The sequence below is a fragment of the Puntigrus tetrazona genome, chromosome 19 (genome assembly GCF_018831695.1).
Source record: "Puntigrus tetrazona isolate hp1 chromosome 19, ASM1883169v1, whole genome shotgun sequence".
Lineage (NCBI taxonomy): Eukaryota > Metazoa > Chordata > Actinopteri > Cypriniformes > Cyprinidae > Puntigrus > Puntigrus tetrazona.
In genome coordinates this window covers 18,365,857-18,393,435 of record NC_056717.1, presented here as the reverse complement: position 1 = coordinate 18,393,435, position 27,579 = coordinate 18,365,857, and the positions used below count along the sequence as shown (strand labels likewise).

The 27,579-nt window shown below is 38.3% G+C and overlaps 6 protein-coding genes across 10 annotated transcripts in view; 3 read left to right on the top strand and 3 right to left on the bottom strand.

Moving 5' to 3' along the window:
* Positions 1-102: 102 nt before the first annotated feature.
* Positions 103-9,345, bottom strand: rfx5 (regulatory factor X, 5). 2 transcript variants are annotated; one of them, XM_043217388.1, is made up of 10 exons: positions 9,265-9,345; positions 7,836-7,967; positions 7,340-7,373; positions 7,121-7,203; positions 6,811-6,930; positions 6,530-6,646; positions 6,139-6,217; positions 5,717-5,915; positions 5,199-5,293; positions 103-4,896 (listed from the first exon to the last, which is right to left on the bottom strand). In XM_043217388.1, the coding sequence occupies exons 2-10, from the start codon at positions 7,925-7,927 to the stop codon at positions 3,904-3,906; spliced, it is 1,812 nt and encodes a 603-aa protein (XP_043073323.1). In that variant the 5' UTR covers positions 7,928-7,967; positions 9,265-9,345; the 3' UTR covers positions 103-3,903. The 2 variants fall into 2 exon arrangements, with proteins under 2 accessions (XP_043073323.1, XP_043073325.1); XM_043217390.1 differs by lacking the exon at positions 9,265-9,345 and adding an exon at positions 8,503-9,025.
* Positions 9,346-10,256: 911 nt separating this feature from the next.
* On the top strand, positions 10,257-11,985 carry mrpl24 (mitochondrial ribosomal protein L24). 2 transcript variants are annotated; one of them, XM_043217210.1, is made up of 6 exons: positions 10,257-10,394; positions 10,622-10,808; positions 11,119-11,214; positions 11,308-11,411; positions 11,485-11,615; positions 11,725-11,985. In XM_043217210.1, exons 2-6 carry the CDS (start codon positions 10,626-10,628, stop codon positions 11,859-11,861), a joined length of 651 nt encoding a protein of 216 aa, XP_043073145.1. In that variant the 5' UTR covers positions 10,257-10,394; positions 10,622-10,625; the 3' UTR covers positions 11,862-11,985. The 2 variants fall into 2 exon arrangements, with proteins under 2 accessions (XP_043073145.1, XP_043073146.1); XM_043217211.1 differs by having other exon boundaries at positions 10,259-10,394; positions 10,625-10,808.
* Positions 11,986-12,869: 884 nt separating this feature from the next.
* On the top strand, positions 12,870-17,420 carry prcc (proline rich mitotic checkpoint control factor). Its single transcript, XM_043218053.1, is given in 7 exon segments — positions 12,870-13,534; positions 13,616-13,663; positions 14,586-14,935; positions 14,937-15,075; positions 15,156-15,248; positions 16,270-16,416; positions 16,492-17,420. Coding segments are annotated over 7 exon segments (1,152 nt in total). The 5' UTR covers positions 12,870-13,312; the 3' UTR covers positions 16,645-17,420.
* Positions 17,421-18,585: 1,165 nt separating this feature from the next.
* Positions 18,586-20,897, bottom strand: mrpl9 (mitochondrial ribosomal protein L9). Its single transcript, XM_043218054.1, has 7 exons — positions 20,603-20,897; positions 20,167-20,326; positions 19,969-20,093; positions 19,412-19,465; positions 19,171-19,272; positions 18,893-18,976; positions 18,586-18,783 (listed from the first exon to the last, which is right to left on the bottom strand). Exons 1-7 carry the CDS (start codon positions 20,708-20,710, stop codon positions 18,676-18,678), a joined length of 741 nt encoding a protein of 246 aa, XP_043073989.1. The 5' UTR covers positions 20,711-20,897; the 3' UTR covers positions 18,586-18,675.
* Positions 20,898-21,184: 287 nt separating this feature from the next.
* Positions 21,185-27,579, top strand: part of pbxip1a (pre-B-cell leukemia homeobox interacting protein 1a) — a 19,268-nt gene continuing 12,873 nt past the window's right edge. The window contains exon 1 of one of the 3 annotated variants that reach the window (XM_043217618.1): positions 21,185-21,236. In XM_043217618.1, coding sequence (XP_043073553.1) covers positions 21,233-21,236 — 4 coding nt within the window. In that variant the 5' untranslated portion in view covers positions 21,185-21,232. The remainder of the gene's footprint in view (positions 21,237-27,579) is intronic. The other 2 variants (XM_043217617.1, XM_043217619.1) reach the window with 2 other exon arrangements.
* The window catches only part of lix1l (limb and CNS expressed 1 like), a 6,923-nt gene continuing 581 nt past the window's right edge, over positions 21,238-27,579 (bottom strand). The window contains exons 1-6 of the mRNA XM_043217624.1: positions 27,157-27,579; positions 25,427-25,590; positions 25,076-25,216; positions 24,411-24,506; positions 24,250-24,327; positions 21,238-23,866 (exon numbers count right to left, since the gene is read on the bottom strand). The exon at positions 27,157-27,579 is cut by the window's right edge and continues 581 nt beyond it. Coding sequence (XP_043073559.1) covers positions 23,612-23,866; positions 24,250-24,327; positions 24,411-24,506; positions 25,076-25,216; positions 25,427-25,590; positions 27,157-27,490 — 1,068 coding nt within the window. The 5' untranslated portion in view covers positions 27,491-27,579 and the 3' untranslated portion in view covers positions 21,238-23,611. The remainder of the gene's footprint in view (positions 23,867-24,249; positions 24,328-24,410; positions 24,507-25,075; positions 25,217-25,426; positions 25,591-27,156) is intronic.

Below are 27,579 nucleotides of genomic sequence, written 5' to 3'. Positions count from 1 at the left end.
GTATTATGTAAAATGTATAATTTTCATATATCTTTAGTCTAAAGCATTTTTCTGTGATAAAGCAGGAGGGACTATTTGAAAATGGTTCGCAAACACTTGATATAAAGAAACACATCATACATATTGTTTATTAGTGCTGATTTATGAAAATGTGCTCACAGTCAGAGATAATTTCCTTTTCTTTTTATATGGAAGATGTCCAATTGTACAGTTTTAACACGAAAAAAAAACCACATGAAATACAAAAAAAAGCAAACCTTTTCAAAAAGAAGACCTCATAAGTACAAAAACAAATAACATACAAGGTGCTGCATTTCATCTTTTTCTCCCCCTGTGTGCTTTCCGTTAAGAAAATTAAAGTGCAAGACGAACACCAGGGTTCAAATGTTTTTCGAAAGAAGCGGCGCAACTCCAAACCAATATCGGATCCTCCGTAACAACTCTTTAGAAACGTATTCAATACACAAACCATGCATGGACTGACTAAAAAAAAAAAAAGGCGATAATCAGAATATAACATTAGACATGTTAGATGTCTACGGTAAAAATGGCATAGTACTGACACGCACAACAAAATGAACACTTATGCAAATTTCACGGGGGTTGATAGAAAAATCTCGGCTAATTAACAATTCTACATGACTCCGTGAGATGTTAATGTGCTGGACACCTTTCGCGGTTGGTTTCTTTTTGTGTTCGTCACAACGAAACACGAAGGATGACCGACGCCGATGGGTGCCGTTTTGGTTTTCCTTCTTGTCGAGGGCAACGGTTTTGAGAGCCTTCACCGAAGTTCACAAACGAACAATCCACTCCGTGCTTCAGAGCGAAATCACAACCTCGTAAACAATGCAAAGAAAATGGATATTTACAGAGCACAGTGGTTTGTACGAGGCACTATGTTGTACTGAATATGTTACATTTCTGTGGTGTGTGACACAAAAAAATGGCATTGTTTGTCAATGGATAGAGAGTATGAATAATACATCCATAAAATGGATATAAATGATCATATGCTTAAAATGTTTTCATGTTTATTCCCATGAAATATCCCTTTTAACTGCGTTTTACAAGTACTTCGCTGCTACAGATCTGATTATTCACTCCTTCATCCATTCCGTAAATATTATGCAATTTGTTAGATTCCTATAAATCTAATATCCCGCTGTTCTGTTATTCTTATGAATCCAGAACAGTCAAAATGAATCACTTTATTAACCGATTGCGGTTTAATCGTGTAAATTACAGCTTTTTTTTTATATTTTATTTCACAGGGATTGCTGTTGTCAGGATATTAAGATCTAACGTTAGTATTCAAATCTCAGGACTGCAAATGAGGCAGAAGATTAGAACTGTGCATTGCCTTTAAAAAAAATAGTTTGCCAAAAAACGCACTCGCCCTCAGGCCATCTGAGACGCAGATGGGTTAGTTTCTTCATCAGAACAGATTACATCACTTGCTCAAAGCAGTGAATGGGTGCCGTGGGAATGAGAGTTCAAACCCTGATAATAACTCGCAAGTAAACCTCATGACTCCAGTACATCAGTTAATATCTTGTCAACCAAAATACTGTGGAGTTTGTTAGTGTAAGAAATAAATCTATCCTTAAGATGTTTTTATTAATAGAATAGACTTGATGGAGTCTTGTGAATCATTGCAATGTTTTTAATCGGCTGTTTGGACTCTCATTCTGACGGCACCCATTCACTGCAGAGGTTCCGATTTCTCTAAAAATGTAAACCTGTCTTAGATGGCCTGAGGGCGAGTATTCATTTTTGGATGGACTATATCTTTAAGCGTGAAAAACTTACAATGAACACAAATGATCAAAAAGCAACAGGCCCTAACAATATCACAATGTACAAAATAAAAGCTCCTGTGATTCTAAAAAAAAAAAAAAAAAAAAGATTTCCATTAATTTTGGTTAGAGTCAAACTTTAAACCTTGAGTAAATTAAGCAGCCGTGTTTCTTCAGAATTCGACATGACATATATACCACATTCATTTCACGAGCCTTAATGTAATTTATGCTGACGTGACTCTAGCGGGCTGTCTGACAGCCAGTTGCCATTTTGCCACCATTGTACCACGGTAATTCTACCCAGAATCAGCACCAGTGAGCAGCGGATGTCAAGTGCAGTCGGACTGCTGATTGGTGAAATCACTGCCTTGTGAATCACAATCATTTGTGTTGTTAGTTAAACCCGTTTAGCTTTTTAAAGCACCATTACTCCACAGTAAAATGATCACCTCTAGCAATTTCCCATCTCACATATATTACTACGATATTTGAATAAATAGCAACATCTGATTTCAAATCTCTTTGTACATAATCGGAGTGGCCTTGCTTTTAAATTAAGTGCCTATTAAACCTTTGTTGAGCATAAACCTTCAAGGAGATTTTTTTTCCCCAAAATTCATAGCCTTCCAATACCTTTAAACGAAATAAATCGCATCAAAAATATTCGTAAAATGCTACCAAATCCCGTTCTATTTATAATTGACTTTCAAACAACAACAAAAAATTTTTGTATTAAATTGCGAATTCATTTTTTAAACCCACTTTAATGGACTTTTGGCTACTAACAACTAATAAAAATAGTTTTAAGGCTATGTAGAGCAAAATTCTCCTTTAAGACATGATAATCTACACAAAAAGATGCTGTTGTGGCTCAAGCTTTGTACATTTTTTATAAATAAATAATTAGTACATATTTCAGCTTAAATTTAAATAATATTATCAAATTTCAGAAATTTAACATCATCTATTTTTTTGTACATGCTTTTAGGGTGTCGGTGCACGCTTTACTAGTTACTAATTATAATATTCCATAGTAGCAATATAGTGATGATGGCTATACATTTGGAAAATAAAACGTTTTTAAATTAGTTCTGGTACACTTTACCTATGAAGATATTCTTCTGGGCTCATGAATAAACTATTTACATCTGTTAAGTGCTAAATTACGTTGCTGTAAGAGAACGACTGGACAGACCTGATCGCAGGGGGGCCGGGCTTTGAGCCCACAAAATCGTAGCCTCATTTGCATATTTAAAGGGACTTTAGAGGTCTTCGTTTTCACTGTGCATCCACATTTACTGTGCACCATCTGAACCAGTAGTGTCTTCGCGACCTTCACAACAGCAACTTGATGTAGTAATTTCGAAGTCTGTATATCTGTCATTTGCGACATTTAAGAAAAACAAAAACAAAAAAAAACTATTAACCCATTTACTGGGTGAGGGAGGGACTTTTTTTTAGAACCCTGAAGTTGCAAACCCGTAATACCACTCTTTGTCATCTGAACAGCTAGAAAACACACTCAAATGTCTCAATTCATGTTTTACAAACACAAACATGCAAAGACGGTTAGAGCAAAAAAGACCTACTGCTCTCTTATGGCACTGAGAATGGTGACAAACACCAACAGATGGTAAGCAGGTCCTTGGTAACTCTGATGATTTATCTTTTTTTTTTTTTGTTGTTGTTGGTGTTTTTTTTTTTTTTTTTTTTTACATGTCCTTTCATTTAATAACTGAGCTGGACCAGACTGTACTTTAATTTGCGAGTATATCTATTCATTTCATTTTTCAATGCTCTAAAATTCTTGTCAAAACAGTCTAAACTTTTGTTCTAGGCCACTTAAATTCATAATCTCTTTAAAAGCACTCCTGGAGTCTTCACTTATGTTTCGTATGAAAATATGAGTGTAGTTGCTGTTTGAAGGCAACAATGACAGGTTGTACTTCTATACATCATTTTTACACAAAAAGCAGACACACCCAGTCAAGCTCAGCCAAGATGGTACGCCTCAGTTTGACTACAAGCTAGTATGCGATTCACAGAAGCACTGGAAAGGCATTGCACATTGAGATCAGGGAAGGCGGGTGCTGAGAGGCTTTTATGGGGCGTCCGGTTTTGGGGTTTCTACAAACGAGGAGCCGAAGGAGCTGGGAATACCTGCTGAGTTTGGCATGGAATCGACCTGCGGCTCCACAGGAGTCAGAGTGATTTCCACTTCTCCTCTGTCCTCTAATAACGTTGCCGGAGGGAGGTACGAAACGGTGGACTGTGGCACTTCTAGATCAGCCGGCCTTCCTTCTCTAGATAAGGGGGCACGCTGGATGACCATCCTGCGGCTCAGCTCGTAACCCGGTTGGTTGGGCCCTTGCATTAGCAGGACGGACTGCTGTTTCTCGGGTTCTGCTGCAGGCTGACATTGTACCACTACACTTCTGTGCTCAGCGTCTGTCATATCCTGGATGGTGGGAAGTTGGCTAAGCATCAGGCCTTGCTGGTCCTGGATCACGATTTCCACGAGCTGCGAAGGAGCGGTGGAGGCACAGGAAGGCAAGGCCTTTTGGATTACTCCTCTCGTGAGCAAAGTTGGATTTGGGTTTGAGGTCAGGACTGGCGGCAACTGCGGTGCCATGTCTTCTGGTCTTTGCTTTCTGGGTCGTCCTCTTTTGCGTTTCGGAGCGACACCTGCAGCTGACACTGAGGTGGTGGGGTCAGGGCCCCGCTTAGGAGCCGCCGGTCGCGCTCTCTGGACGACCGGAGTGGGAGCAGCGGAAGTGGCCACCGTGACCGATGTTTTCTCGCGCTCTGGGTAAGAAAGGCTCACGCCTGAGGGCAGAATCATGACAGGGACGGTGCCGCCTGGTTGAGAAGGTATCGTTGCGACTGTGATGGGCAGAGTTACTTGAACGCTGCCTGAATCGGCTGGTGCGAGACACGGTGGGGAGGTTTTCTCTGGAGCGGTGCCTCTGGGAAGGAGCTGAGGCAGCTTCTTCATATAGGCTTCTACTCGAGCAGACTCAACCTTGTTGGTTGGTTTATCACTGACCTGCTGCTTATTGGATGGGGGCTGTTCCACGCAGTCTTTCTCTTTTTGCTGCCAAAAACATCACAACGGTACTATATTTACTATTTATAGTATGCACTACTGCTAATATGTGACATATAAATTATCCCGCTTTTTATATGGCTGTTTACCAAAAAGAAGAAAAACAAAAAAACAAAACACAATTGCATATTGATTTCAGTTGAGAAATATAAAAGTGTTACAAATATGTAGGAAATCTGACTGGGACTGTTATGGAACTGGGACTCTATTCCAAAAATGATGAATCAAAATTATTTGGGGGAGAAGTCTGAAGGAAGAAACAAAGATACAATTTTTCAGGCCAGTGTTACCTTATTTTCTGCACCGACATTATCTTCTTCTGCTCCACCTGCTCGGGAAGATGCTGGAATCTTTTTGATTACTTTATGAGGTTTAGAAGGTCCGCCTATGAAAACCAAAAAATAAACCATAAATGTAGCTTTACTCCTAAAGCAATGTTACAAAATCAAGATTATTATTAACATGTAAATATGGTTAAAATAAAAGAAACAAAATATGTTTATTGTCAATGTAACATTTTTTAGTTTAAAAAATTTTTAATGAACTAAAATAATAAAACTAATATTGCTGCATTACGATATAACACTTAATTACTATTAAATATAAACAACTATTTTTTGTGTGTGTGTGTTTTTTTTATATTTATTTTGCCATTATTTCCCTTATCATCAGCTCGGGAATATATTTTCTGTGCTACGGGGACCAATCCAATTCAAAATATTAACAACAACTATAATAGTACATCAATAACACCACAGTAATGCTCTGCAAATCTTAACATGTCATCTTACGGTTCACTTGCACGTACCTGCCAGAGCAGCTGAAGTGACAAGCTCGGCTTGGCTGCAGCGTGGGTTGACGATGTGCTCCTGTACGAGGAAACGTGCGATTTCAACCACCGTGTCAAACGACCGCTTCAGGATCTTCTGGGCCCAGTCACAGATAAGTTCACAGGCTGCTTCGGTGACCTCTTGCTTGTAGGTTTGCACCAGTTCTGTCAGTTCAGACTGGAGATGGCACATCACATAAATACATAAACGGAACATCTAAGCATAAACTTAAAGCATGAACATGTTTTTCATCTATGCAAAATATAACTGAGAACCTATATTAGTGGCTTTCAACCCTGTTCCTGGATTATCATGTAAAATGTATGTGTGAGGCTGAGGCAACGGAATAGGGCTGAAAACCACTGACCTATATCATTTTAAGGATGTGAAAGAATCATACCGGGTCATTTTTGAGGTCCAGGTTGGGCAGTAATGGCATGTTTAACACGGTTTTTCGACGTATCCCACTATAGCAGTATGTGCTGGCATATATGTTAAGGGACACTGATATTTATACATTGGATGTCCTTAAATAAAACAATAATACTTTTCGTTTGAATCTAGTTAAAATTATTCAAATGAGTTTAAAGCATGAGATGATATTTGTTTGTCAAAAGTACAGAATAAATCTCTCAAACATTTAGAAATCTTCAATAGCTGAATGTGTGTTTTCATGAGATTGGTGAAACTACATTCCCTCTGATATGTTTGGCTGCCTTAGGGTTTTAGAAGTCATGAATACTTGTCAGTGTTTTTATAATTTACTATACAATTTAAAGACAAAAGGATATTTGGACTGTCCTCTACCACCCAGTCTTCGTGCTTTAATGTTTGGGAAGATGTCCCTGATGATTTTGCCAAAATTTGCTGCACTTAGAGGCCGATGCTGTAAGTTGTCACAGTGCTTCCTGTTTAGATATAAAAGCCAGTGAATAATCATTGTATGTGTGACAAATTGCAAAAATGGAATTATTATGAAACCGATTATGGACTGTTAAAAGTCTAGGAAAACAGTATGTGTTTAACTGAAGTCTAAGAGGCTTTAATGTATATCCAGCACCCCACTCCTTACCGGTATGTCTCGTAAACATCTTGTTTAGGCAGGCAGGTGTCAGGATGTTCTTCCAAGTGGCTACGGATCCAGTTGCAGGTGTGTAGCTGGTCTGCCGTGTTGACTGAGTTTGAATCACCGCTGGTACGCACAAGCAAGCAATGACATTTCACGTCACACGTCATATTTATAGCTAGCCTGATTAGCTGGGATTTTAAAAATCAACTTAAGGGGCATCAAATATTTTAAGTTACTCAGAATTTATACATTCAAAAATACACCGAAAAGTGAATTGAGGCTGAGGGAAGTTTACGTGCGTTATTTTATGTACCTCTTCTCTCCTGCGCCTGGACCTGAGGGTAGCTGTAGATAAAGGTAGAGCTTATCGTTGTCAGAGAAACGCTGTACATCTTCCTGAGAGGGACATGTCACAGAGAGAAAGACAGAATAAGGGCGAGAATGTGTGCACAAAAACACAAATAAGCTGAATATGTGAACACGGCAGTTATAAAATCTCAGAAGGCTAACATTTCACGTCAAGAAAACTTACCAAAATTTTGTCCACTTTGCCCTGCACATTTTTACTGTGAAAAGATGGAACGTGCATACATTAACATATAGATCTGCATACACACATGTACAGTGCACACATCAAGGGTTCAGGCTAAAACGAATGTGCTAATAATTAACTAAACCTCAGGTCATCCATGATGCAGATGCATTTGTTTTTGCATAAAAACAGATTTGGAGAAATGTAACAATCATTTGCTCATCGATGGAACCACTGCTGCAGAGGATCGGTTGGTAAGCAGGGAAAGTAATGCTAAATGTCTCAGAATCCGTTCTAATGACAATAACAATCATCACCACATTTCGGTTGGCCCGAGGGTGAGTGAAGTCTTTCAGGCTTTCCTTTTTGGGTAAACTACTGCCTTAATGCTACAGACATTACTCAAACTTACTTTAACAATGAAATACCAGAAAATAAAGATGTAACATTCTATCTGAACCGCAATGAAGAAAGAGTAAAAATAAAAGGCTCTTACGAAATGTTGCTTTTAAGCTTCTGCAGTAGCATACTGGGCTCCGTCTCCCCCTCCCCAGCTGAGGCGTCTGCCTTTAACTGATCTTCTGCCATGTCTCAACCACACTGGACTGACAAACTGCATTCAGAACCTCTGGAACATGAGGCAGATGTTAGTATGCATAGTGTGGTTGGGGCTAACTTTCAATGCAACAGTGCGTTTTAAAAAGTACATTTAATTCTAGCTTCATGGAGAGGTTTATTCTGCACGCGACCGGCACTTTGCACATTAGATCAATGCAAATGAACGTCAATAGTAAAAGTTGTAGGGTGTTGCAGTTTTAGACCACATGTGCAGTATTAAGTGTTTTTAAGAAAGCACGTTTGTTTGAAAGTATTTATTTAATATGCACAGCAGCTTAAAGTCTGAAGGCAATATGTTAAAACAGTCTTAGTACAAACTGCTTACTGGTAAACATCCCATTTATCACATGTCTATAAATGCTCGTCAGTTTCACTACAAGCTGACACATTTAGGCCAGGTTTACACATACAGCGACAGACTGTAAACACGAAATGAAACCACGCAAGCGCCTAATTCTCTCGCGTCTAAAACGCTCAAGATATTTTTCCCCATTTCGAAAATACAGCCACTCATGAAACTGTTGTCAGGTCAATCGGATAGCGACCATGCACAAATACTGCAGGGCTGTTTTTCCTGCCCCAGTCCAGACATTTCCTCATATCCAGCACACACGCAATGAAGATCTCAACATAAGAAACTGTTGCTTTCAGCCGCTGCATGCATGATGCCAGGAGCATATCCGGTCACTTATAATCACTTTAATGCCTGATTAAATCTAATATACGACTAGCATATATGATACATGCATAGGTCTGGTTGATTACACCCATGTGTATCTCTTTGTGGGCGTATTGAAAGGCCAACCAACCAGAAACTAGACGAAGCCATTGGTTATTTATGACCAAAAGCTCATTTTAACGCAAGTTAACCATATTCTCAAACGCAAATGGCCATTGATCACTAGAAATGAACCTCATCCCAGCCTAGTTTAAATATTAGCAGCTAATAGGCTAACATTAGTTCGAACAGGCCGAAGAGTCGTCGACTAAACGAAACCGACATAAATAAACAGCTACTTAATATAAATTTCAACTTAACGACATTATTTGTTAAAAGATAGCTGTAACTTAGTTTTTAGTATACGTACGCACAAGCTAGCTATCGTTAATATCATTACCAATGACTGTTGCTATAGAACTAGCTAGCCACACTTGTACGCCTCGAAAACCTTCGATTGTTACGTTAAAATACCTGGCCTTTCTCACAAACTATACACATTGTCATTGTACAAAGTTTACCTAGTGCAATATCTCTTTCAAATAGAAAATAATAGTACCATTTATTTTATAAACGAAAAAGAAACTACCTGAGACAAATATAGAGCAAAAATCCCCTTTCGGCTTATTTTGTGATTGGACGACTGTGTTATGTCTGCCTGACTACAAAGCAAAGCTCGACGCTAGTTGGCTGGTCTGAGTCATCCTACTCGGATACAGAATGAAAAAGCGATTTGATTGGTTGATGGTTTTACGAGAGTAAAAAAGAATCCTTTTAATATTCTGTCAGGCAGCTGTCATATTTGTGTACATTTTTTGTACATTAACATAAACGATACTTGACACAATGGCCTAACAATAATGAGAATTTTCTTAAAATGTATAAAATTCATACTATGGATTTGTATGGTGGTATTAATGCAACAATTAAAAAAATATTATTGTGAATTATTCACTTGCAAAGTCTTTACCTGGAATTTACTAGTATGTGCTGAAAGCAGGAACACTTAATAGTGAAAGCAAGAACCACTAAATTTATGATCGTAGCTTGTCAATCATTAATACAGCTCATGCTTTAATGTCAAACTCAACTCAATCTTAGAAATATGAAAAGATCAACTTTTTACACTCGTATTATTATTTCACCCCAGTTGTCTTGATGTTGCATGAACTTATTGTATGTTGTTTACCAAATAAAATTATCCAGATTTTGCTGACAGTTGATACAATTCCGAGCCCAATTTGCAGTAATACAGTGGCAAATATTTTGGGTTAAATATCACTGAGAAATCAAATATTTATGCTTTCATATTACAATATTACATATTATTAAAAACAATTATACTTTCTAATATAACTTCCCACGGATATTAACAATTGTAATGTTTATAAAAGTGCTAACAAAACCATTTTATCTGTTTGAAAAAAAAAAACTTCCCGCATTATTATAAATCTCTAAAACCTATTAAAACAACTGTTTAGTAAAAAAAAAAACCGGCAATTTGATTAATGTTTAACGATCATTTTTTGGAAGCTTGTGTTGCCAAAAATCTCTTCGAGACTTTTATTTTGACATCTACGTCGCTTGGCTCGAAAGGAAAAGGAAGTAGCGCACGTTCTACTCTAGTTTGACCCTTGTGGATGTAGAATTTACGATTACCGCGAATGAATTCCGTTATTTTGGTTACATGTATCTATAAAAGTCGCAGCAATAATTCAGGTAGGTAAAATGTCATTGTGTCACGAGAGACCTGTACTAAAGCCTCACGCATAATTCTAATTCAAAACCGTTGTAGCATTACAAACCGTCAGTGACGAATATATCACGTCTTTTTCCATCATACAAATGTACATATACAACATACATTAACTCATGTGTAGATTTCAAATATCATTTATGGATTGTCTGCATCCTTTTAAGTGTCTCCTTGTTTTAATTGTCCACAGCAGCATGAGGCTGACAGCGTTGCTTTCTATGGCAGCAAAAGCTGCATTTCCACGCGATTATCGTTTTGGCACGAACAGACCGTGGACGATCGCTGCTCAGCGGCGCAATCCACTAGGCAAGAAAAGAAGAAAGGTGTTCGTTGAACCGATTGCTAACGAGGACTGGCATGTCTTGAGAGGAGACACCGTAAGTGATCCTCCCTGTCTTTTACACTTCAAAAAGGATTTAATATTTAATGGACGTTTTATTACATTTTTAACCCACCTGACTGGCAGAGGAGAGGCACCTTTTAGCCCAGTGGGGTCTTGAGTGCTACTAGAGTACTAAAATAAAATAAAATAAACTTAATATGGATAAATACTTCATGGGTGAAAATATATATACATGCCTTTTAAATTTTAAGGCCCTGTAATTATATCTGCGGGCCTTTGCATGTTTTGTATTATTTTAAATTGTACATTTATAGAAAATACCATTGAAATCTAATTCGAATTAGGTGGAGATTTTGTCCGGAAAGGACAAAGGAAAGCAGGGCAGAGTTGTTCAGGTGTTCCGACATCGAAACTGGGTCATTCTCGAGGGCCTGAACACGGTAGGCGTAAAATATTTAATGAGATTTAGTAGTAATATTGCTTCAGTAATAATTTAATTGCACTTTTAATACTTTTCAAACACTCTTTTCCAGCATTTCAGGTATATCGGCAGATCTGGAGATTACCGGGGGACTTACATCGCCAGTGAAGCCCCTCTGCTGCTGAAGGATGTTACATTGATCGACCCTACTGACTTGTGAGCATCAAACACCAAATAGAGACATTTATGCAATGCATGAGGCTCTAAATGTTTGTCTAATGCGTCTCAGGAAGCCCACAGATGTTCAGTGGAGATACACCGAAGAGGGCGAGCGAGTGCGTGTTTCTGTGAGGACGGGACGCATTATTCCCAAACCGGTTTATCAGAGAAGAGATGGCATCATTCCCCAGCAATGGAAAGGTGGTGTTTCTGAAAGCTTACAAGCAATGCATTTCTACCTTGAGTTTTAGACATTTAAATACGGCTCAGGTACCAGAAGTTGTTTGAGAGTTGTTTATTCGCCTTGCAGATGGACCCAAAGACACGGCACCGGATGACGCGCTTCAGAAAACGCACACGCCGTCTTTGAAAACTCTAGAGGAAGAGGTTATGGAGAAAATGAACATCCAGGAGGATAGAAGGCCTCGTAAAAGCTACTGGTACTGAGTTACCACAGAGACTGTGTATGGCGTGTGTGTTTGAGCTTCACGACATTAGTAAGATAATTTATCATGGAGAAAAAAACTGTATGTGTTCTGCAGACTTTTGTCAATAAACCCAACCAAATGTTTTACAAGGTTTCTTTATTTTCGTGCCATAAGCGTGTGATGCCAGCTGAGACACATGGCTTATTTTCTGAACAAATCTATAATTACTATTCAAAAGGTTAGGGTCTGTAAGTGGTGTTTGTTTAGTTCTCTCTCTCTCTCTCTCTCTCTCTCTCTCTGCCTCTCTCTCTCTCTCTGCCTCTCTCTCTCTCTCTCTCTCTCTCTCTCTCTCTCTCTCTCTCTCTCTCTCTCTCTCTCTCTCTCTCTCTGCCTCTCTCTGTCTCTCTCTCTCTCTCCTCTCTCTCTCTCTCTCTCTCTCTCTCTCTCTCTCTCTCTCTGTCTGTCTGTCTCTCTCTCTCTCTCTCTCTCTCTCTCTCTAAATATTACAAGTCCATTTCAAATAAACTCTATTTTGACAAATATTAATATTAAACACAACTGTTTTTATCATTGCTATTTAAAAGAAATGTTGACTGGAGTAATGACTTTTGAAACATCAACCGTTTTGCATTTAAATAATATTTTGCAGTGATACTGCTTTTACTTTATGCAATGTATTTATCCTTGGTGAGCATTAGAGAATTCTTTGAACCACTTTCTAAACAATAACCTCTACAGAACCAGTAGACACTGTTCAGATTTTATAAGACCATAATTATGGTCCATAATTTATCCAACTTGAAAACAAGCATCTTTGTCCAAGCAACAACGAAATACGTTTATCTTTTTGTCCATCTACCTAACAATTGCTAGTTTCTTCATAAAATATAGAAATACAGTATTCGTAGGGGTAGAGTCTAGAGCTTCCTGAGTTTTTTCATCCGTTTATCAATTCTTTTGGTTTGTTTTACCTCGTTTGAAAACGTTTATTGATGTGATTCCGCTCCGGTCCGGTCGGGGTCAGTGTCGCGGAAACGGCGCAGCGGAAGTCGAGGATAAACTTCACGATGGTGGAAGAAAAAATTGTTTATGGGTCTAATGGTTAAAGAGGAGCGATTTATAACTATTAACAGTCCGTCGTTCGCTTGTTTCGACTAATATATTTGTGTTTTATTCTCGTTTTGCGGAGAGAATATCAATTATCAATTTAAAAAAACGGCATTTCCAATGCGAGCGCAGATCTCGCAGCAAGCGTTAATTTTATCCAGAGGCGAATTGGTCGTCGATGTCGAGATTTGACATTTGTTAGGTGTTCACAAGCAATATTTGTCCGTACAGATCTGCGAGCGCGGGAAGATATGAGACCAGAGGAGCTGCTTTGATGAAAGCGATGCAAAAGTAGCTCGTCGGCGATCCTTGTGTGTGCTTCCCTCTCTTATGAACTGATCTGATCCGGTCTGGTCGGTGGAGATGTCTCTGGTAGCGTACGACAGCAGCGACGACAGCGATCGCGACGCTTCGCCTCCTCGCCCCGCGGGTAAGATCGGCGGACTCTTCGCGTCTCTGCCCGCGCCGAAAACCTCGGGGCAAACATCGGCTCCGCAGCCGAAGAGGACGGCGATAGATCTGCCCAAACCCAAAAAGCGCACCGAGCCCGTTAAAATCACCGTTCCCGAAATAAAACCAGCAGACGTGAGTTTTTTTAATAACGCCCATTGCCCAGTGATTTCACTTGAACCGATTTTGACCTGATGGTGTTTTTCTCTGTTCTAGTCTGATTCTGATGAAGACGAGCCCGTCCGAAAGAAATCAGCTTCTCGGGTATGGGTGAAAAATATTAATAAGTCTATTTGTTTTTTTTTTTCTTCACCGTAATTTATTTTTAAATAAATATTTTCTCCCTTTTCTGGCACTTATAATTAAACAAGCTATTTTAAAATGTAGAAACGTCCTTAAATATCTATATATTTATATTAGATTTAAATTTAAGTGGATATAAATATCTATTTTTTATATATAAATATATAAATGTATTATTAAATATCTATAATTATAAAAATAGATGTATATATTTATATTTTTATAATCTATCTATATAAATATATGTAATAACACTTTTTCCTGAATACATACGTGTGTGTATATATATATATATATATGAGAGAGAGAGAGAGAGAGAGAGAGAGAGAGAGAGAGAGAGATACAATTAATCATTTGACAGCACTAAGAGAATCATAACAAGCAAATCTTTCCACTGTCAAGCTACTTAAATATTTTGTAGTAGGTTAAACATAAATTATATTGTTTCTATGCACATAATTAGCATATTTATAGCAATTGTTTAATATTAAATAGTTTTTAATTAAATGATGTTACTCACAATGCCTCACAGGATCAAAGAATAATGATTAAGGCATGTTTACATGTTTACATTTTTGACTCCTTTAAAACACCAAAGTCAGAATAAGCATGTTGTTTGAAACTGTATATAAATATTGTTAAACTGAATGACAGTGTAACATTATTTCAACCAAATTTTGACGTTTTTATTCTCCAAAAACATATTTGAAACCTTAAAAGTAGACGCTTCACTTACATTTAATGTGCTTTCTGTGGACACAAAAATTGCTTTTGTGAATTTCTTTTAAAGCAATTATCCTAACGTCTCAGACCCCTGTATAAATGGTTTGGGTTGAATCACGTAATAATAATAAATAAGAATAATTTCTCCATATTCTTCCAGGGAGGTGGAGGGCTGTCCTCTCTTCTGCCCCAGCCTAAGAACCTGGTGGTGAAGGAGACCGAGCGGCCCTTGCTGCCGCACACCCTAACCAAACGCCCCGGCTCGGACAAGCCGAAGACGACCCCGGCGAAGTCCCAGGGTCTGTCCGGAAGCAGCCCGTCCCCGTCCGCCATCAAAGCGGCTGCTAAGTCGGCGGCGCTGCAGCTAGCCAAACAAATGGCCGCGGATGAAGAGGGAAGTGACGACGAACTCGCTCCAGAGAACTACTTTTCCCTTCCGGAGAGCTCAGCGCAGCCCGTCCCGTCTCAAAACCCTCATTCCGAGCCGTACGTTCCCTCGCTGCACCCCACCCGGCGTAGAGGACGCCCCGCTGGACTTTGTTCCTAACGCAGACGGATACAGCAGGTCAGCCGGAGCCGTGCAAGACTATGAGAGCGGAGAATATCAACACCAGTATCCAGCAAATCCATTGCCAGAGACTTCTCCGCAGGTAAACCCGTCTTTATGAATAAGCTTCACGCACCAGTGTTGTTGCCTGGCGGCTGATATTTTAATGCGTGTGTTTGGCAGGATTACTACGGTGAAGGATATTACCAAGACCCCAATCCTGCGGCTGATGACCAGGAAGATTCAGGATCCTCTTCATTGTTCAATGATGAAGCAGTGAGTCGTTTGTAGCATCTGTTGTTCCGTATTTATATGGATTTCCAAGCGGAAGTATGACCCATATATTAAAAAAATTATTATTCTACTCGTAGACAAAAAATTAATATTGCCATTTTATGATTACACTTTAAAATATATAATTATGAATAAAAATATATAAAATAAATGTATTTTCTAATAGCCTGTATATTTAAATAAATAAATACCTCCCTACATAATTATAGCTGATATGTATGCTATAGCAAAACAACAAAATTAATGTATTTAAACAAGTTATTTTTGGTATTTCTTTGTAATAAAAGGTTTATTTTCATTAATTGATTAAATATTCATTACTGTTAATTTAGTGTTTGGACGCCAGACATAGGACTAGCTAGTAGGTTGAGAATTTGAATTATAGGCCTTTTAATTGTGGAATATATCTAAATGTTTTAAATAACTTTCAGTGAGGAGTAATCTAAATGAATCCCTTATTATCCGTGCCTCGGCTGTGGGGTAAATGTGCAATTCTTTCAGCTAGTAGACCTATGCATTTAATAATAAAACAATTTAGTAGATGGTTCATAGTTAACAGTTGATTGAGTGTTTTTTTTAAGATATCTCTGCCCGTGTATTTAAATCGTGAGCTTTGGCTTACATCGCATGCGATCTTCTCGTACGTTGTCTCACATCTTTGAATAATGCTTCACATCGTCCAGATCTTATATATAATTTTGCCCGGCGAATGCAAAAAAGGTGTACAATTCACCTCAAAAACCATTGAGAATGCTGTATTTAAATATCTAGGGCAGGACTGTTCAGACTCCGTCATGGAGGGCCGTGTTCTGCAGATATAGCTCCAACCTTAAATATATGCACCTGAAGCAGCTAAACAAGCTCTTACTCGGTTAGAAACGTCCATGTAGGTGTGTTGAGGCACGTTGGAGCTAAACTCTGCAGGACACCGTTCCTCCACGACCGGGTTTGGACAGCCCTGATCCAGTGCTTCCCGACACCACAACTTTTTTCCGTACTCTAGTTTCGGCGGCTACAAGGCAAACAGAATCGCGGAAGAGAAGAAATCAAGTTCTTGGAGATCAAAGGAGACGATCAGCTGAGCGGAAACAAGCAGTGGATGACCAAGAACATGACCGCGGAGGCAGAGCCCCGCAAGTCCTTCAGCAAGGTGAGGCCCTCAAGCGTCCGTTTGCCGACGGCTCTTTGTTTAAGATGAAGGCTGACTCTTCCATCTCGCTTGCAGAAAAGAGGAGACCAGCCGACGGGGCAACAGAGGCGCAAACACCAAATCACGTATCTGATTCATCAGGCCAAGGAACGCGAGCTGGAGCTCAAGAACAGCTGGGCTGAAAACAAGCTAACTCGACGTCAAACGCAAGCCAAGTATGGATTCTAACGAACTGGATGCACACCTTTACCCAACGTCGAGGAGATTGTGTCAGAGACTGCAGCCAATACAGAGATGTCATCCGTTTGCAAGCTTTTAGAGATGTGATACCAAGTTTGTATTGTTTCAGAAAGACTTATTGGCTGCTATTATGATGTTTAGGATGGCTCCCAGTTGTCTACCTAATATTATCTTTCCATTTGAAGTACATTGGGTTTTGGGTCACCCGTAACATAATAGTAGCTCTTGTAGGTTCACATGATTTATTCGTTTATCAAACGATCGGGATGTCTCGACTTGGGAAAGTCTCGTCTTCCACACTGCCATTGTGAGCAGTGGCATATGTAAAAAAAAAAAAAAAATAGTGTTCGAAAATGTGAAAGAAACTGGAAACACTTTACAATAAGTTTGTTAACATTAGTTAAATGTGACTCATGTTACGATTTTTTTTCTTTTTTTATAGCGTTTAATCCTTTTGGTCGGTGTCCGTTTAGAAATGTTGTTTGTAAGTTGGAAATGAATTACGTCGATATTACATGTTAATGTGTACAATCTTATTATAAAGTGTTGCGACAACAGCCTTGTAAAAAGCGTTTGAGTGAATCTTCCCATCGTTTAGCCGCTTGTTTTCGTGAATGTTGATTCTTAATCGTAGAACCATAAATAAAGTACGGTTTCGCTGTAGAAAACACTTTTATGTGTGAAATAGTTCACTGCCAGAAATAAAAAGACGTAAACCTGCGCAAAATAAAATATCTTCACAATAAAATTTGACATTTAAATGATTTTTTTTAAAAAATTTTTACAGATTTTTGCAGAAGTTTGCAGTTTGTTTGTTTTTTAAGCCTGAGTTGAACGAGTTAAGGCTACACGATTTAATGTTAATTAATTAATTTGCACGTTTTACTCTTGAATGTCAAGTAATGCTGATTTTTGACTAGTAAATAAACCCATTCGTGGAGCATTATTAATGTATGGCGTTTACAGTACAGAAATTTATTTAGTTCGATAATGTCATCACTAGTGTGTTAGAAAGACAGGATGTCTCTTGACAGGGCAGGAAAATAGTTTGCAGTGTTAATTTCGACCGTTTTTAACCGACGAAAACTATTAAATGTCAAAAAAACCTATAACGTAAATCTATCGACAGTTTCGTCAAAACGTGAGGGACGATTTGGTATAAGATTAATTCAGGACGAATCTGCTGCGTGGTTCGGAGGTTAGATACGTGATTTACATTACAACATATATCCTATCGATCTATCCTGCAGGACATCAATTAACATACACTTGCTGCACGTCTCATAAAACCTTGAAAAACCTCACTATGTGGGATAAAAGAGGCATATGGATAAATTTGACGATGTAAGAGAGAACTCTATTTAGTCCGTTTTCTGAGCCCATGTTTTTTTACGTATATATAAAGTTTTTTTTTTTGCATTATATAATGAAAAAAATGACTAAAGTAAAAAAGTGGCACGTGAATAAACATGCAGTAACATGTTTTTAAACATACATTAAGGAGAAATCCTAAACATAGCTATAAAAACGAATTTATAGAATTTGTGCTTTGTTAACGGATGTAAAAAAAAAAAAAGGTATATAAATACAACTGCAGTTACTGAAGCATGTACACAGAGAGCCTTTCACGTCTATTTCGTTTTAAGTGAACGTGAAAGGTAAGAAAACATGCATCAGTACATTGCGTCCGTGAATTCGGTTTTAAAGGGATAGCAGCCTAATTTAGTTACCCCCTCCTGGAATGTTTCAAAAAGATAAAGTTTTATAGATTTAAAGACAAAGAACATTGTATGCAGTATGCATTTTAAATTTACTTTTTTTTATTTGACTAGATACACTTCATTTCCCTGTCCATAATGTAATGTAAGTTGCACTTTAACTTTTTAGATCAAGTTTGAAAAATAGGAAAAACCAACCACATAAAAATAATCAAAATAAACAAAAATCCTTTTATTTGTACAAACTCCTCGTGCATATTCTCCAAGCGGTTTCCGGCGAAGCATTTTAGCGAAGAAAACGCTATTCTGAATCCGACTGCTCTTGCTGTCTCTTCATCAGCAGCCGCTGACTGGAACTCATAAAGGGCACCACAGACATGGACACCCTGGCTGTGTCCACTCCGTTCACCTGAGAGATGGGGAAAAAACACCTTCAGTTCTACAACTGATGAATGAACTACATGAGAGCATTTGAGCTAAGTTATTGTGAAATGTATTATAAAAGCAAATGAACTCACTGTAACATCACACCAGTACTCTCCAGGCCCTGTGATCGGTTCTTCTGGGAGAGTTAAGGCATGTGTCGGCACGACCACACCGAGCTGTAGACACAAACACAGCAAATTTAATTAAAAAAAAAAAAAACTGCTTTGGAATATATATATATATATATATATATATATATATATATATATATATATATATATATATATATATACATATATATATACACATATACATACATACATACATATACACACACACACATATATATATGATAAATATAAAATCTTACCCGTCTAAGAAACTGTCTGCAAACGATCTCTTTGGTGAGCGAGTACTGAATTGAAGTGTGAATGGGAACTTCAAGCCGAGCTTTCTTCAAGAACTTCACTGTCTGTAGCATGAACACACAGACTAAATAAAGCAAGAACTCGTGGAAACCAACATCAGAATAACAAACATGTAATTTTGCAATCAAACAGGCAACAGCTTAGATATATCAATGTTTTAAAGCCGAAAACACATCCGCTCACTAGCTGTCCTGTGCGTGTTTGGACTCTGTCCTCAGGTCGCCCCTCACGAAGTAGCTGCAGGAACAAAAGCAAACCTGTGAACACTAGAAATTATGTTAATGATGTTCACCAAAAAGATACAATTTGAATGTTATTTAGATGTATACGAGTTTGTCTTTTTATCGGAAGAAATTTGCTCACCAATAGATCCTCTGCAGTGAATGGGTGCCGTCAGAAGTGGAGCACAAACAGCTGATAAAAACATCACAATATTCCATGTGACTCTAGCTAATGCTTTTATAATTCTGTTTTTAAGAAAGTAAAGATGTGTTTAACTTCAGACTTGTCGCTTGCAGCACGCTTTTTAAATTCACAAGACATTAACCGATAGACTGGAGTGGATTACCAGCCATTTAGACTCATTTTGACAGCACCCATTCACTGCAAAGGATCCACCGGTGAGCTAAATTTCTCCCAATCTGTTCTGATGCCGAAACAAATTCATTAACATAAAAGTTTCAGTTTTTAGTGAACCACTTCTTTAAGGGCAAATTAACTGATGTGAAGATTAAACTAACCCTTATTTCTTCTGCAAACATGTCTTTATTTTCTGGTGACGGATAGACAGCCAGACCTTGGGGTAGCAGTTTGTTGCGGCCCACTGTTTTTTTTACGAAAACGGTGTCGCCTCGTCCACCAAGCTCTGTAAAATAAATAATTATGTTAAAAAAAGGTGTAAAATCATACTTATTTTTTTGTGAGGCAAATGCACTCACTTGGCACTGTCTGAGTGAGGATGAGCTCCATTTTGTCCTGGGGTTGGTGTTTTGTGTCCTCAACCAAGCGGTATATTCTGTGTCTTCGGGGATGTAGTCTGGGTGGTTTTCCCTCTTTTGATAAGGGAACTTTCCAACAGCGTTCAACAATAACTGTATTCTTTAAAAACAATAATAAAATCAGAAAAACATTAAAAGATGTAGATGCTTTTTCACCACTATTTCAGCTCCAAGGCCATTTCAGTGAAGCCAATATATAAACATTTGCTATTAAAAAAAAAAAAACAACCAAAAAACTAAAGTTTATCTGTTTTAAGTCGCGAAACATTTAGAGATTATAACACGAATAATCTTATTTGCAACAGGGCAAGACAACGTCGCAGTAATGAATGCAAAACAGCGCGGATATCTGCGATTGCGATATTTCTGCCCTTACCTTGCATGCTGTTTGTGACAGATTCTGTATACGACTCAGGGAAGATTTTAGATTTGTAAGATTCCAGCAGCTTTGAAGGACAAACCTCGATGATGCGACCGCCCACATGATTGCTATAGACTTTACGATAAAATGTTGATTAATTTATCTATTTGGAAATAATAACAGCCACCAACCGCACCACAGCATAAATACTTGAATACTAAATTCACATATATTTCAGCACTTATGTTTCACGAACTGTCATTGCATTTTCCGACCACATGAAATGGAACGGGACGCTAAAGGACCCCTAAAAGGATGGCTGTTTATTTTGCCTGACACAAATATCAAAACGCCGATTTGTTTAACGAGTTAAATTTGTACTTGCTTTAAAATACCAATATAGTACAACACGTTTGTTTTACAAATTGCATTATATAATAAACTAATATATAAAGATATTTATAACGGTAATCATACGACTAGAGCCTATGAACTAGACACCTAAGTTACTCGGTTTCAAAATAAAAGACCTGGTTCGATAAAAGTCTCTCTTCTACGCCGGCTGCATGTGTGTACTGTGAAACATGTTTGACGTGGTTGCGTTTTTCAGATTGTTTAAAACCTGCAAGGACCACAACCTGTGAAATGGGTAAGTTTAAAATTGCTTTATTGATCTGTAAAGAATATAAATCAACAAAACACTGGCTACGCATCAAAATCTTATAAAACATGTAAAATGGCAGACTACAAAACAAATAAGAGAAACGTATAAAATGTATTCACATGCACTGATTCAATCTCACTACCTTAAGTATTATTTGAAAAATAATTTTGGTAAACAAGAGTGTAAAAAACAGCAGGGAAAAGACCCAACAAATTGTATAAAATTATATGCAATGTAATATGCAATGTATATGCAATGCAGTTTACAATTCAATACACTTTAGTGGCATATGCTGGAATCATATTACAAAGTACAAATGAACACAAACAAATTACATTGAGAGAACATTATTGATGAATATTACTATAACTGCAAATTGTACTGTTAGTAATTGGTGTCTTTCACAAAATGTTCATTGTCCTTTCACAAAAAACGTGGTCTCGAATGAATAAATAATTTGTACTTGCACATTAGAAAGAAAGGGGGCTTTAGGTTATCAGTGATAGCTGCATTTTGAGAATAAACTCTATGGGTGCATAGTTTATTGAACTATGCTTTTCTTTTATGTCATGTAATACAGCCTGTCTATATTACCATTTTTATAATACCAGCCTATACACTTCCAGGGCTTTAAAGTAATAATTAAGACAGTCCTGCAGTTAAACTATGTGTACTATACCACAACAATGGAAACAAATAATTACAATTAGCCCTTAAAAGTACATTTTCTGCCTGGCAAATGACAATCATTGATTTTCTCTCCATGCACGTCCTACATTTAGCATCATTGTGATGTTAGTAGCAATTTAGCAGCTAGTCTTTCAAAATTCAGTTCAAGGAGAAAGCAGTAATGCTTAATTTTCTCCTGATCTGAAAGGTGACATTTATATTTTAGCCCCTAATACTGAAACAAATGGCTCGGATAAAATAATAACAATTAAGCTTACAACATCACTTCACCCAGAAACACATTATGATCAGTTATAATACAGTTATTTATGATGGTGGAATAAGAATGTGATTACATTACAAAATATTTGATTGTATATTTATGGTTTCAACTAAATTATAAACATAGTACAGGCTATAAGGACCATTTTCAGTTGGGAAGCCAACAAGTGTCTATAAGACGCAATATGTGGTTTTATTTCCTGTTGCACCGAATCAAGCAAGCTATTGCAAAGCACTGCAAGTAATAGTTCTCTCAAAAAATGCTAATTTGCTAAGAATCACTCTCCAATCATCCAACATATAGATGAGCTTATTTCTTCATCACGACAGATTTGGAGAAATGTGTCTTACTTTCAGGATCAATGGTTTTTCTGACGGCACCCATTCACTGCAGAGGCTGCTTTGATGAGCAAGCGGCGTAATGCTAATTTTTTTCAAATCTGTTCGGATATAGAAAAAAATCATCTACATCTTAAAAAGCCTGGAGGAGAGTACATTATCAGCAGATTTCCTTTTTTTTGGGTGAACTATTCTTTTAACACAAACCCGATCTGCATCTGCATGGAGTATATGCTAATAATTGTTCACAAAAGCTTTCAGAAAGGAGGTAGAAACAAAATGTTGCCTTGAGCACGATTGCTCAACAATCACAAAAGTAACAGAAGGCAATGTAATGAGGGCACAGATTCAGTTTTTGTATGTGACGCGAAGGCTGGAGGAAATGGCCTTGCTATGTTTCCTGCGCCAGGATTTCTCACCGAAGACGGTGTGTGAGAAAATCTGACCTCTGTTGTATGAAAACATTGTGCGGTTGCTTCCCAAGCGAACGTTTATGCTAAGGCAACTGGCTCTCGTCTGTTTGCTTAAACGTACTTGAGATTAACATTTACGCAGAAGGTTTGTACGTTTCCCAAAGGTTTGTGTAGCAAATAAATGAGCGAGGCTTTTATGCTGAAGTAAATGCAGACTATTGAAAACGACCGCGTCGCAGCGATCAATCTGTGACTCGACCACACAACTGTATCTCTGAGAAAAGCAAATAGGCAGTGATTTGGCGAATTAGCTAAAACGTACAATGCAAAGAAGGCCTCAAAATGGATTTTCACATAACATTAGGTCCATGTGCCAGTACAGTCAATGGATAACACCGGAGGATAATACTGGTATAGTAATAATAGCAATATAGCGCTTAATTCTGTTCAAGTTTAAAATGCCTTACATGTTCAATTTAAAAAGGAAAAAAACAGAAACGAATAATTCATTGTCATTTTTGTCTGTGGAGCTATTCAAAATGCTGATTCTCGACTCCTCCTCGCATACAAACACGCATACACAAGAAAAAAAAAGCCTGTTTTGAGTTTTGGAGTGCTGTCTGGTACAATCATACGCCACGTCTCTTCATATGCTCTTCAGCACGTGCAGGGCAGGGTTGTAGTGTTTGACCCACCTAGCTGCCCGACTGCCATTAGCAGAATGTCTTTCTTTTCTTTATAAAAGCGCAGCTCTCGTCCTGCCAGACGGGCCTCTTCCAGCTCGCGCTCGGTGGCGGCCATCTCTCGATTGATGGTACCGGATAAAACGTGTTCTCGACTCACCCAGTCGGCGGCCATTTGTGTACGCATGTCATCATCTAGCGCTCGGTGGGAGTAATGAGCAAGCACTTCCTGTTTACAAAAAAGGCTGATTGTTATACACACCACAGACGGGTCGGTGAAACATATCAATGGGCCAAAGAAATATTTACAAGAAACTAATAAGGGAAAGATAACAAATAAAAGTAAATAAATAAAAATTAAATATTATTAATTTAAATAAAATATAAATACTATTTATTTTGTTTAATATTTTTAACATTATATTTACCTTTTTATTTTAGTTAAGTTTATTTTTATTTTTGTATATTTAATTTATTTATTGTATTTTTTTTTTCAAGTAACTACATTTGTAGCCTTTTGCAGCAGGAGTTCCAGCATGTATTTACATAGTGGAGTAAACTAATTTATTTCAAAAGATATGATAAGTATTGCTGAAAATAGCTTGAAATTACCTGACGAGAGCATTGCCTTTCTCTCATGGCTTTCAGGCTACCATTCCAATGGAGAAGCTGGAAAACTGTCATCAGTTCCTAAATAAAAGGTCAAAAATGAAAACCCACATGTACATGTATACTTACAACTTTTCATATAGTCCAATAATGATCTCACTTACTTGAAACTCTAGCATAGATTTCCCCTTATTAGACTCTAACATGAACCGAAAAGCACCGATGCCTGTACTAGGGTTATCAGCTTCTTCTCTGTTTCCCTACAATAAATACAAAAGGTCACCAATGTCAACAATACACTATTCATCAAAGCTTCTGGGTTCGATCTGGGTCTGGTTTAGTCATTTTATTCAGCAAGGATTGCATTAAATCGATCAAAATAAATACATTTATATTTTTACTAAGCTTAAAGGCATAGTTCACTTAAAAATTTAAATTCTGTCATTATTTACTCGCTCTCATGTCTTTCCAAACCCTTCAGAAGTGTTTCATCTTCAGAACAAAACTACAATATTTTTGATGCGGTCTCTGACCCTCCCATATGCATCAAGGATCCAAACACGATCGAGGCTCCCAAACGTGTTAAGGACTTAATTAATGCGTGTTCTGAAGATAGACGAAGGTCCAGTAGGTTTGGAACAACACGAGGGTGAGTAATTAATGACAGATTTTTCATTTTTGGGCAAACTATCCCTTTAAAAGCTCCAAAAACTGCATGTTGTTCCCCCCAAAAAATAAAAGAGTAAATTTAAGCGAGACCTTTTCGGGCGAACTCTTTTTAACTGGAAGAAAAATCCACTCAAAAACCGAGATAACTGTGAGAACTCACGTTAAAAGAGGCTAGAGCCTCACACACGCTCTTCTCTATGAACTCATCTGTGATGCGTCGAGATGGATGCTCATTGAAAACAGAATTCATTAGGGCAATTTTGGCCGCGCTCCGTCTCGCTTCGGCTTTGGTCGGGCAGAACTGAGAAGATCAAAGAGGCCATTTAACCACACTGTAATCGAATCCTGAAGACGCCTCGCAGGATTCGATTCCAAGAGATCCTCAGGAGAAAACATTAGGCAGAAAGTATGCGGACACAGACGGCAACCAAAACACAATTATTTATTTCTGAAGATCTGAAGCTCCCAAGACAAATGCATTGGGGAAAAACGTGAAGAGAATGTCGCTTGCCTGAAAACTCCCAAAGCAGCTTCCCCCGGGGAGACTGACGTAGCAGACGTAAGGGGGGTTATTGGATGGGACCATCTCATAGACGACAAGAGCCCCGTTCCTCAGGTCGGCACCTCGTGACTGCTTCATCTGCCAGAACTCCTGCAAGGCCTCCACCACATTCACTGCGGGAATAAGACCATCAGATCAACCTGTACAACGCCATTCTGAAACATTTTAAGACTCGTGAGTTCAAATGTGGCTTGAAACACCAGCAGTCATCGAAACGCCTGATAGTACGCACAGGTTCTTCAGTTTTGCTAATTACATTCAAGCTGAAGAAACCTATAGCCCCTCTGTGGTGAAAACCAACTTTTGAACCGCCTGGTGTTTTTAATATGCCTAAAAAGAGTTCACCCAAAAGTGAAAATTCTGTCATCATTTACTCGCCCTCGAGTCGTTCCAAACCTGACGATGGCTGATGGCAACTTCTCGGTTCAAAATATCTTCAGAGGAAAGCAGATCATACAGGTTTGGAACAACTTGAAGAACAACACTTGCACAAAACAAGTTCATAAATTCACTTTTATTTACGACTGCGTCGGTAAGCAATGAAAAGCACATGCTCATTGGCCGATTTAAAGGAAGCTTGTTGTTGTGGAATTGCTTAGATACTAGTTTCTAACAGGAAATAAGGGTGGTGTATTTACACGGGAGTAACGTGAAAATCATCACGGCTGCACTTAACGTTCTAGCAGTATATTAGGTCTTTCTAATGCAAATAAAAGCTAAGCTTCTCTGAGGTTGCTTTCAGATGGTCTGAGGTGTCTGGGAGCTAGATTAAAACACTTAGCCTGCCTCTAAAGAACACTGGCTAGAGTCTATCCGACAATAATCCATTTAATGTAATTAGGTCAGCATGTCAATCTGAGTGCTCAAATCGAGTGTTTAAACACACCTACGGTGCTGCAAAATGCTGTCTAGTACGGTGCTGCATGAGGGCATCTCATAAAGAACATGTCTGGGTAAAATATTATAAAGAAAACAATATATTCCAAAATTAGTTATTTATTTATTTTAGTTTGATTGATTTGCTCTGTTATATTTAATATGATCATTATAATACATGCAAAAATCTTAATAGTTCTAAATATAGGCTTTATGCAATTTTTTTTTTTTCTGCAATTTTGAAATGTCTCTACTACTGAGACATGCCAGAGGTTATTTTACTTATTTATTTATTTCAAAGCAAAATCGTAAGATGTTTCAATACTAATTTCAGAATTTCAATATTAATTTTTTGCTTTCTTGAAATATATCGCATGTGGGTTGAGCAAAAAATGCATTCAAAATGCAAAACAAATTCAATGTCTGGGTGGTCTAAACAAAAAAAATACCTATTAATATTTGTAAACAGGCAGATGAAGTATAAAATGTCATATTTGTAGTTTTAAGAAGTTAAATACGGGTTAATTCGTGAACCTAAAGATTTGTACTCTCGTGCTTAATGTGCATGTGAAATGCTATTTTACTTCAGGCTATAAACGCTTAAACTGCTCTTTAAATAATGACATTTAAAAGCGACTCAATTTTAAAAAACTCAGTCGTATGCAATTGAGTATGAGAACCAATCTGAACACGCACGTTTACGTCTCTAATCACTTTTTACATTTTAATCGTTCGGAAAAACATTGTTTATCATTGACCCCATGCTCTCATGTGCAAAACACGTCCATGTTCGCCCCACGTACCCCTGCCGTATCCTTGCGTGTGTTTGGCAAAGCTCCGGACCACCGCGTCCACCGCCTCTCTCAGCACCGCCGGGTTGCTCGGATTGGACAGACCCAGACCCGCCGACATGTCCATCGAACCGAACCCGCTGCCCATGATACCGGACCCGAGGCTGTGGAGCTGGAGGGGCGGCGGTGGCGGCGGCGGCCCCGGGGAGGCAGACACCGAGACGTGGGAGCCCTGAGCCGAGGAAAGAGTGCCGGTTACACCGGGCCGCAGGGAGCGGAGAGTCCCGGTCGCGTTCGCTCCGTATCCGATACCGGGCTGCAAGCGCTGATGGCGAAGAGACTCCATTGTCTCGAAAAGTGATGCAAAAGAAGCCAACACAAAGGGAACGACCGCTAGAAACGCCCGCAAAGCCGATTAAAGACGCGTATGACAAA